The sequence below is a fragment of the Lampris incognitus genome, chromosome 5 (assembly GCF_029633865.1).
Source record: "Lampris incognitus isolate fLamInc1 chromosome 5, fLamInc1.hap2, whole genome shotgun sequence".
Classification (NCBI taxonomy): Eukaryota; Metazoa; Chordata; class Actinopteri; order Lampriformes; family Lampridae; genus Lampris; species Lampris incognitus.
Genome location: NC_079215.1, coordinates 69,966,698 through 69,979,334, shown reverse-complemented (window position 1 = coordinate 69,979,334; position 12,637 = coordinate 69,966,698). Strand labels below are relative to the sequence as shown.

At 35.7% G+C, this 12,637-nt stretch overlaps 1 protein-coding gene across 1 annotated transcript in view; it reads right to left on the bottom strand.

The window, feature by feature from the left end:
• LOC130112684 (CSC1-like protein 2) overlaps window positions 1-12,637 on the bottom strand; it is a 157,437-nt gene that overhangs the window by 86,523 nt on the left and 58,277 nt on the right. The window contains exons 6-7 of the mRNA XM_056280146.1: window positions 12,063-12,100; window positions 672-814 (exon numbers count right to left, since the gene is read on the bottom strand). Coding sequence (XP_056136121.1) covers window positions 672-814; window positions 12,063-12,100 — 181 coding nt within the window. The remainder of the gene's footprint in view (window positions 1-671; window positions 815-12,062; window positions 12,101-12,637) is intronic.

Below are 12,637 nucleotides of genomic sequence, written 5' to 3'. Positions count from 1 at the left end.
GAAATGACAAAGTTTTCCTGATTCCTGAATTAATATGACTTGACTATCTGATTTTCCTCTTTCAATGTTGTATTGTGTAAATTGTGTAAACACAACATTATGTCACGTTGTGCGTCTTGCGGAAGAGATCCTCCTCTGTTGCTCTCCCTGAGGTTTCTTCCTGTTGTTTCTCCCTGTTAAAGGTTTTTCGGGAGTTGTTCCTTATCTGATGTGAGGGTCTAAGGACAGAATGTTGTGTTGCTGTATTGCCCCCTGAGACACATTTGTAATTTGTGATATTGGGCTATACAAATGAAAATGACTTGACTAAAGTCAAGATGTCCTTGATACATCATCCATGAAATTGGCTGGAAACATTTTCTAGTCCGAAACCCAAATACCTCTGTAGTCACTTTACCATACATCAACACATCTACCATGTCACATATCTACACTTATAATACATCACATCTATGAGGTGTTTCTCTAGTCAGGGTGAACAGGAGCCACATGAAAACTGAACCACCATTTACCTTCTTTAGAAGGGGGACCTGACGCTCCTTGGTTTAGCAATCCATTTTTATTGATAATTCTTACTAAAATAACAGATAGGAGAAATAAACGAAGGCAAGCAGACTTTCAGAGTGTTAAAAGTGAAATGTATTTGCTGAATCAGCAACTGGGAAACTTACCCAGCAGGTCTCCTGAGAAGTTTACTGGGAGGACAATTCCCACTGAGAGAACTCCCACCACCACCAGTAACCCAATGATGTGGCGCTGGAAAGACAGGTAGTGGACAGCGTCTTCTCCACATTTCTCCCTAATCTCCTCATCCCTAAAAGAGGAAGATGCACAAACACATTGTCAGAAAAAAACGAGGACCAGAATGCTGCTCATTCATGGTCTATGGCTCATTTAAAGCCAAACAACTGGTTAACAGCCCACGTCTCATGATCACGCTGTCTTGATAACAGTTTACATCTCATGATCGCTCTATGTCTTGATAATAGTTTACATCTCATGATCGCTCTATGTCTTGATAACAGTTTACATCTCATGATCGCTCTATGTCTTGATAACAGTTTACATCTCATGATCGCTCTACGTCTTGGTAACAGTTTACATCTCATTATCGCTTTATGTCTTGATAACAGTTTACATCTCATGACAACTCTATGTCTTGATAAGTTTACCTGTCATGATCGCTCTATGTCTTGGTAACAGTTTACATCTCATGATCACTCTATGTATTGATAACTGTTTACCTCTCATGATCGCTCTGTCTTGATAACTGTTTACCTCTCATGATCGCTCTGTCTTGATAACAGTTTACATCTCATGATCGCTCTATGTATTGATAACAGTTTACCTCTCATGATCGATCTATGTCTTGATAAGAGTTTACATCTCATGACCGCTCTATGTCTTGATAACAGTTTACATCTCATGATCACTCTATGTATTGATAACTGTTTACCTCTCATGATCGCTCTGTCTTGATAACTGTTTACCTCTCATGATCGCTCTGTCTTGATAACAGTTTACATCTCATGATCGCTCTATGTATTGATAACAGTTTACCTCTCATGATCGATCTATGTCTTGATAAGAGTTTACATCTCATGACCGCTCTATGTCTTGGTAACAGTTTACCTCTCATGATCGCTCTATGTCTTGATAACAGTTTACATCTCATGATCGCTCTATGTCTTGATAACAGTTTACATCTCATGATCGCTCTATGTCTTGATAACAGTTTACCTGTCATGATCGCTCTATGTCTTGATAACAGTTTACATCTCATGATCACTCTATGTATTGATAACTGTTTACCTCTCATGATCGCTCTGTCTTGATAACTGTTTACCTCTCATGATCGCTCTGTCTTGATAACAGTTTACATCTCATGATCGCTCTATGTCAAGATAACAGTTTACATCTCACTATCGCTCTACGTCTTGGTAACAGTTTACATCTCATTATCGCTTTATGTCTTGATAACAGTTTACATCTCATGACAACTCTATGTCAAGATAACAGTTTACATCTCATGATCGCTCTATGTATTGATAACAATTTACCTCTCATGATCGCTCTATGTCAAGATAACAATTTACATCTCATGATCGCTCAATGTCAAGATAACAGTTTACATCTCATGATCGCTTTATGTATTGATAACATTTTACATCTCATGATCGCTCTATGTCTTGACAACAGTTTACATCTCATGATCGCTCTATGTCTTGACAACAGTTTACATCTCACAATCGCTCTGTCTTGATAACAGTTTACATCTCATTATCGCTTTATGTCTTGATAACAGTTTACATCTCATTATCGCTCTGTGTCTTGACAACAGTTTACATCTCATGATCGCTCTATGTCTTGATAACAGTTTACATCTCATTATCGCTTTATGTCTTGATAACTGTTTACCTCACATGATCTCTCTGTGTCTTGACAACAGTTTACATCTCATGATCACTCTGTCTTGATAACAGTTTACATCTCACGATCGCTCTATGTCTTGATAACAGTTTACATCTCATGATCGCTCTATGTCTTGATAACAGTTTACATCTCATGATCGCTCTATGTCTTGATAACAGTTTACCTCTCATGATCGATCTATGTCTTGATAACAGTTTACATCTCATTATCGCTTTATGTCTTGAAAACTGTTTACCTCTCATGATCGCTCTGTCTTGATAACAGTTTACATCTCATGATCGCTCTATGTCTTGATAACAGTTTACATCTCACTATCGCTCTACGTCTTGGTAACAGTTTACATCTCATTATCGCTTTATGTCTTGATAACAGTTTACATCTCATGACAACTCTATGTCAAGATAACAGTTTACATCTCATGATCGCTCTATGTCTTGATAACAGTTTACATCTCATGATCGCTCTATGTCTTGATAACAGTTTACCTCTCATGATCGATCTATGTCTTGATAACAGTTTACATCTCATTATCGCTTTATGTCTTGAAAACTGTTTACCTCTCATGATCGCTCTGTCTTGATAACAGTTTACATCTCATGATCGCTCTATGTCTTGATAACAGTTTACATCTCATTATCGCTCTGTGTCTTGACAACAGTTTACATCTCATGATCGCTCTATGTCTTGATAACAGTTTACATCTCATTATCGCTTTATGTCTTGATAACTGTTTACCTCACATGATCTCTCTGTGTCTTGACAACAGTTTACATCTCATGATCACTCTGTCTTGATAACAGTTTACATCTCACGATCGCTCTATGTCTTGATAACAGTTTACATCTCATGATCGCTCTATGTCTTGATAACAGTTTACATCTCATGATCGCTCTATGTCTTGATAACAGTTTACCTCTCATGATCGATCTATGTCTTGATAACAGTTTACATCTCATTATCGCTTTATGTCTTGAAAACTGTTTACCTCTCATGATCGCTCTGTCTTGATAACAGTTTACATCTCATGATCGCTCTATGTCTTGATAACAGTTTACATCTCACTATCGCTCTACGTCTTGGTAACAGTTTACATCTCATTATCGCTTTATGTCTTGATAACAGTTTACATCTCATGACAACTCTATGTCAAGATAACAGTTTACATCTCATGATCGCTCTATGTATTGATAACAATTTACCTCTCATGATCGCTCTATGTCAAGATAACAATTTACACCTCATGATCGCTCAATGTCAAGATAACAGTTTACATCTCATGATCGCTTTATGTATTGATAACATTTTACATCTCATGATCGCTCTATGTCTTGACAACAGTTTACATCTCATGATCGCTCTATGTCTTGACAACAGTTTACATCTCACAATCGCTCTGTCTTGATAACAGTTTACATCTCATTATCGCTTTATGTCTTGATAACAGTTTACATCTCATTATCGCTCTGTGTCTTGACAACAGTTTACATCTCATGATCGCTCTATGTCTTGATAACAGTTTACATCTCATTATCGCTTTATGTCTTGATAACTGTTTACCTCACATGATCTCTCTGTGTCTTGACAACAGTTTACATCTCATGATCACTCTGTCTTGATAACAGTTTACATCTCACGATCGCTCTATGTCTTGATAACAGTTTACATCTCATTATCGCTCTATGTCTTGATAACAGTTTACATCTCATGATCGCTCTATGTCTTGATAACAGTTTACCTCTCATGATCGATCTATGTCTTGATAACAGTTTACATCTCATTATCGCTTTATGTCTTGAAAACTGTTTACCTCTCATGATCGCTCTGTCTTGATAACAGTTTACATCTCATGATCGCTCTGTCTTGATAACAGTTTACATCTCATGATCACTCTATGTATTGATAACAGTTTACCTCTCATGATCGCTCTATGTATTGATAACAGTTTACATCTCATGATTGCTCTATGTCTTGATAACAGTTTACCTCTCATGATCGCTCTACGTCTCGGTAACAGTTTACCTCTCATAATCGCTCTATGTATTGATAACAGTTTACCTCTCATGATCGCTCTATGTCTTGATAACAGTTTACCTCTCATGATCGATCTATGTATTGATAACAGTTTACATCTCATGATCGCTCTATGTCTTGATAACAGTTTACATCTCATTATTGCTCTATGTCTTGATAACAGTTTACCTCTCATGATCGCTCTATGTCTTGATAACAGTTTACATCTCATGATCACTCTATGTATTGATAACAGTTTACCTCTCATGATCGATCTATGTCTTGATAACAGTTTACATCTCATGATCGCTCTATGTATTGATAACAATTTACCTCTCATGATCGCTCTATGTCAAGATAACAATTTACATCTCATGATCGCTCAATGTCAAGATAACAGTTTACATCTCATGATCGCTCTATGTATTGATAACATTTTACATCTCATGATCGCTCTATGTCTTGACAACAGTTTACATCTCATGATCGCTCTATGTCTTGATAACAGTTTACATCTCATTATCGCTTTATGTCTTGATAACAGTTTACATCTCATGATCGCTCTGTGTCTTGACAACAGTTTACATCTCATGATATCTCTATGTCTTGATAACAGTTTACATCTCATTATCGCTCTATGTCTTGATAACAGTTTACATCTCATGATCGCTCTATGTCTTGATAACAGTTTACCTGTCATGATCGCTCTATGTCTTGATAACAGTTTACATCTCATGATCACTCTATGTATTGATAACTGTTTACCTCTCATGATCGCTCTGTCTTGATAACAGTTTACATCTCATGATCGCTCTATGTCTTGATAACAGTTTACATCTCACTATCGCTCTACGTCTTGGTAACAGTTTACATCTCATTATCGCTTTATGTCTTGATAACAGTTTACATCTCATGACAACTCTATGTCAAGATAACAGTTTACATCTCATGATCGCTCTATGTATTGATAACAATTTACCTCTCATGATCGCTCTATGTCAAGATAACAATTTACATCTCATGATCGCTCAATGTCAAGATAACAGTTTACATCTCATGATCGCTTTATGTATTGATAACATTTTACATCTCATGATCGCTCTATGTCTTGACAACAGTTTACATCTCATGATCGCTCTATGTCTTGACAACAGTTTACATCTCACAATCGCTCTGTCTTGATAACAGTTTACATCTCATTATCGCTTTATGTCTTGATAACAGTTTACATCTCATTATCGCTCTGTGTCTTGACAACAGTTTACATCTCATGATCGCTCTATGTCTTGATAACAGTTTACATCTCATTATCGCTTTATGTCTTGATAACTGTTTACCTCACATGATCTCTCTGTGTCTTGACAACAGTTTACATCTCATGATCACTCTGTCTTGATAACAGTTTACATCTCACGATCGCTCTATGTCTTGATAACAGTTTACATCTCATGATCGCTCTATGTCTTGATAACAGTTTACATCTCATGATCGCTCTATGTCTTGATAACAGTTTACCTCTCATGATCGATCTATGTCTTGATAACAGTTTACATCTCATTATCGCTTTATGTCTTGAAAACTGTTTACCTCTCATGATCGCTCTGTCTTGATAACAGTTTACATCTCATGATCGCTCTGTCTTGATAACAGTTTACATCTCATGATCACTCTATGTATTGATAACAGTTTACCTCTCATGATCGCTCTATGTATTGATAACAGTTTACATCTCATGATTGCTCTATGTCTTGATAACAGTTTACCTCTCATGATCGCTCTACGTCTTGGTAACAGTTTACCTCTCATAATCGCTCTATGTATTGATAACAGTTTACCTCTCATGATCGCTCTATGTCTTGATAACAGTTTACCTCTCACGATCGATCTATGTATTGATAACAGTTTACATCTCATGATCGCTCTATGTCTTGATAACAGTTTACATCTCATTATTGCTCTATGTCTTGATAACAGTTTACCTCTCATGATCGCTCTATGTCTTGATAACAGTTTACATCTCATGATCACTCTATGTCTTGATAACAGTTTACCTCTCATGATCGATCTATGTCTTGATAACAGTTTACATCTCATGATCGCTCTATGTATTGATAACAATTTACCTCTCATGATCGCTCTATGTCAAGATAACAATTTACATCTCATGATCGCTCAATGTCAAGATAACAGTTTACATCTCATGATCGCTCTATGTATTGATAACATTTTACAGCTCATGATCGCTCTATGTCTTGACAACAGTTTACATCTCATGATCGCTCTATGTCTTGACAACAGTTTACATCTCACAATCGCTCTGTCTTGATAACAGTTTACATCTCATTATCGCTTTATGTCTTGATAACAGTTTACATCTCATTATCGCTCTGTGTCTTGACAACAGTTTACATCTCATGATCGCTCTATGTCTTGATAACAGTTTACATCTCATTATCGCTTTATGTCTTGATAACTGTTTACCTCACATGATCTCTCTGTGTCTTGACAACAGTTTACATCTCATGATCACTCTGTCTTGATAACAGTTTACATCTCACGATCGCTCTATGTCTTGATAACAGTTTACATCTCATGATCGCTCTATGTCTTGATAACAGTTTACATCTCATGATCGCTCTATGTCTTGATAACAGTTTACCTCTCATGATCGATCTATGTCTTGATAACAGTTTACATCTCATTATCGCTTTATGTCTTGAAAACTGTTTACCTCTCATGATCGCTCTGTCTTGATAACAGTTTACATCTCATGATCGCTCTGTCTTGATAACAGTTTACATCTCATGATCACTCTATGTATTGATAACAGTTTACCTCTCATGATCGCTCTATGTATTGATAACAGTTTACATCTCATGATTGCTCTATGTCTTGATAACAGTTTACCTCTCATGATCGCTCTACGTCTTGGTAACAGTTTACCTCTCATAATCGCTCTATGTATTGATAACAGTTTACCTCTCATGATCGCTCTATGTCTTGATAACAGTTTACCTCTCATGATCGATCTATGTATTGATAACAGTTTACATCTCATGATCGCTCTATGTCTTGATAACAGTCTACATCTCATTATTGCTCTATGTCTTGATAACAGTTTACCTCTCATGATCGCTCTATGTCTTGATAACAGTTTACATCTCATGATCACTCTATATCTTGATAACAGTTTACCTCTCATGATCGATCTATGTCTTGATAACAGTTTACATCTCATGATCGCTCTATGTATTGATAACAATTTACCTCTCATGATCGCTCTATGTCAAGATAACAATTTACATCTCATGATCGCTCAATGTCAAGATAACAGTTTACATCTCATGATCGCTCTATGTATTGATAACATTTTACAGCTCATGATCGCTCTATGTCTTGACAACAGTTTACATCTCATGATCGCTCTATGTCTTGATAACAGTTTACATCTCATTATCGCTTTATGTCTTGATAACAGTTTACATCTCATGATCGCTCTGTGTCTTGACAACAGTTTACATCTCATGATATCTCTATGTCTTGATAACAGTTTACATCTCATGATCGCTCTATGTCTTGATAACAGTTTACATCTCATTATCGCTCTATGTCTTGATAACAGTTTACATCTCATGATCGCTCTATGTCTTGGTAACAGTGTAAATCTCATGATATCTCTATGTCTTGATAACAGTTTACATCTCATGATCACTCTATGTCTTGATAACAGTTTACATCTCATGATCGCTCTATGTCTTGGTAACAGTGTAAATCTCATGATATCTCTATGTCTTGATAACAGTTTACATCTCATGATCGCTCTATGTCTTGATAACAGTTACATCTCATTATCGCTCTATATCTTGACAACAGTTTACATCTCATGATCACTCTGTCTTGAAAACAGTTTACATCTCATGATCGCTCTATGTATTGATAACAATTTACCTCTCATGATCGCTCTATGTCAAGATAACAATTTACATCTCATGATCGCTCAATGTCAAGATAACAGTTTACATCTCATGATCGCTTTATGTATTGATAACATTTTACATATCATGATCGCTTTATGTCTTGATAACAATTTACATCTCATGATCGCTCTATGTCTTGATAACAGTTTACATCTCATGATCGCTCTATGTCTTGATAACAGTTACATCTCATTATCGCTCTATATCTTGACAACAGTTTACATCTCATGATCGCTCTGTCTTGATAACAGTTTACATCTCATGATCGCTCTATGTCTTTATAACATTTTTACACTATCCATGTAAAAAAAGTTTTTTTTTTCAGCGAATGTCTTAGTTACAGTAATATTGTTCATGTGACGCAACCATTTGCAGTTGGTCTTGTTGATATTTAGCCTTAGGGTTAAAACCACAAGTGACCGACGGGGCAGGGCGGACATGAATTGATCTCGTACATGCGCATCTGCATTTGTAGCACAGCCAATAGTAACACCTTCTCTTTGAAATGACCCGTGATTGGCTAAAAGCTTCCATTCCAGGATAGATTTTCTAAAGCCTGAACACAGACACAAGAAGAGGTACAGAAGTCAAGTTTCTCTCAGACCACTTACGATATGCTGGAAGGTTATTATTGAATTTCTGCCCAATGACAAAAAACAAAACAAACAAAAAAGACCAAAAAAAACTGCCTACTCCAGCTTTAGTAGTCTACTACAGCCACCATCATATTTATTGTCAGGTTATGAACTAACCCCCCCCTCACCCACCCACCCACAAACATACACGCACACGCACACGCACACGCACACACACACACACACACACAGCTGAACATAAGTCATCACATAGTCAAAATGACAGATCTGAACTCTGAAGGAGCAGGCAGGAGTCTCCTGTCATGAACTTCTACCACAGTGATGTCTGCTACACATGTTGCTAAAAAAAAAAAAAGAAAAAAAAAGCCCTGCACAACCTTTCCAGTTTGGAAAATTAGCAACACCTTCCTCCCAGTTGATAGACCATGCAGTGACATACTGGGACACCAGGCATAATGTGACTAGTAAACATTGCAATGTGACTAGTAAATATAATGTTACTAGTAACTACCATAATGTGACTACTAAACATTGTAATCTGACCAGTAAACATTATAATGTGACCGGTAAATATGATGTGACTAATAAACATTATAATGTGACTAATAAAAATTATAATGTGACCAGTAAATATAATGTGACTAATAAACATTATAATGTGACTAGTAAATATAATGTGACTAATAAACATTATAATTTGACCAGTAAATATAATGTGACTAATAAACATTATAATGTGACCAGTAAATATAATGTGACTAATAAACATTATAATTTGACCAGTAAATATAATGTGACTAATAAACATTATAATGTGACTAATAATAATTATAATTTGACCAGTAAATATAATGCGACTAATAAACATTATACTGTGACCAGTAAATATTATGTGACTAGTAAATATGTGACTAATAAACATTATAATTTGACCAGTAAATATAATGTGACTAATAAACATTATAATGCGACTAGTAAATATAATTTGACTAATAAACATTATAATTTGACCATTAAATATTATGTGACTAATAAACATTATAATTTGACCAGTAAATATAATGTGACTAATAAACATTATAATGTGACCAGTAAAAATAATGTGACTAATAAACATTATAATTTGACCAGTAAATATAATGTGACTAATAAACATTATAATGTGACTAGTAAATATAATGTGACTAATAATAATTATAATTTGACCAGTAAATATAATGTGACTAATAAACATTATACTGTGACCAGTAAATATTATGTGACTAGTAAATATGTGACTAATAAACATTATAATTTGACCAGTAAATATAATGTGACTAATAAACATTATAATTTGACCAGTAAATATAATGTGGCTAATAAACAATATAATGTGAGCAGTCAATATAATGTGACTAATAAACATTATACTGTGACCAGTAAATATTATGTGACTAGTAAATATGTGACTAATAAACATTATACTGTGACCAGTAAATATAATTTGACTAATAAACATTTTAATTTGACCAATAAATATAATGTGACTAATAAACATTATAACGTGACCAGTAAATACAATGTGGCTAATAAACAATATAATGTGACCAGTAAATATAATGTGACTAATAAACATTATACTGTGACCAGTAAATATTATGTGACTAGTAAATATGTGACTAATAAACATTATAATTTGACCAGTAAATATAATGTGACTAATAAACATTATAATGTGACTAGTAAATATAATTTGACTAATAAACATTATAATTTGACCAGTAAATATAATGTGACTAATAAACATCATAATTTGACCAGTAAATATAATGTGGCTAGTAAACAATATAATGTGAGCAGTCAATATAATGTGACTAATAAACATTATACTGTGACCAGTAAATATTATGTGACTAGTAAATATGTGACTAATAAACATTATACTGTGACCAGTAAATATAATTTGACTAATAAACATTATAATTTGACCAGTAAATATAATGTGACTAATAAACATTATAACGTGACCAGTAAATACAATGTGGCTAATAAACAATATAATGTGAGCAGTCAATATAATGTGAATAATAAACATTATAATGTGACCAGTAAATATAAGGTGACTAATAAACATTATACTGTGACCAGTAAATATTATGTGACTAGTAAATATGTGACTAATAAACATTATACTGTGACCAGTAAATATAATGTGACTAATAAACATTATAACGTGACCAGTAAATATAATGTGGCTAATAAACAATATAATGTGAGCAGTCAATATAATGTGAATAATAAACATTATAATGTGACCAGTAAATATAAGGTGACTAATAAACATTATAATGTGACCAGTAAATACAATGTGACTAGTAAACATTATAATGTGACCAGTAAATACAATGCGACTAGTAAACATTATAATGTGACCAGTAAATATCATAATGTGACTAGTAAATATAATGTGACTAGCGAATTCCATAATCTGACCAGTAAATATCATAATGTGATGATTAAACATTAGTAGATTTCTTTGTTTAAAAACACAGGAGTCGGGGGCATCCGGGTAGCGTAGTCGTCTATTCTGTTGCCTACCAACACAGGGATCGCCCGTTCGATTCCCCGTGTTACCTTCAGCTTGGTCGGGTGTCCCTACAGACACAACTGGCTGTGTCTGCAGGTGGGAAGCTGGATGTGGGTATGTGTCCTGGTCGCAGCACTAGCGCCTCCTCTGGTTGACCGGGGCGTCTGTTTGGGGGGAGGGGGAACTGGGGGGAATAGCGTGATCCTCCCACGTGCTACGTCCCCCTGGTGAAACTCCTCACTGTCAGGTGAAAAGACGCGGCTGGTGACTCCACATGTATCGGAGGAGGCATGTGGTAGTCTGCAGCCCTCCCTGGATCGGCAAAGGGGGTGGAGCAGAGACCGGGACAGCTCGGAAGAGTGGGGTAACTGGCTGGATACAATTAGGGAGAAAAAAGGGGAAAACTGGCTGCAATGTGTAAGTGTGTCACATGATAAGTACTAGAATATAAATACTAACTAAAGTAGTGGAGGTACTTACTTTATTCTGAAGATAGCTGTCAGCCAAGAGCAGAACCCCTGCACAAAAAAGCAAAACAAAGACAACAACATTGTTTTTCACTCATACGTGCAGCATGTGTGGATGGATGATGATGCAGAGGGTTAGTTAGCCTGTAGAAGACAACATCACACACTATGTATACACAAAGCGACGTGCAGCATGTGTAGATGGATGATGATGCAGAGGGTTAGTTAGCCTGTAGAAGACAACATCACACACTATGTATACACAAAGCAACAGAAACAACAGCTGAGCATGTTGTCATCTGTCAAGGACACAAGGAGAGAACAGATCATCTGTCAAGAACACGAGGAGAGAACAGATCATCTGTCAAGAACACGAGGAGAGAACAGATCATCTGTCAAGAACACGAGGAGAGAACAGATCATCTGTCAAGAACACGAGGAGAGAACAGATCATCTGTCAAGAACACAAGGAGAGAACAGATCATCTGTCAAGAACACGAGGAGAGAACAGATCATCTGTCAAGAACACGAGGAGAGAACAGATCATCTGTCAAGAACACGAGGAGAGAACAGATCATCTGTCAAGGA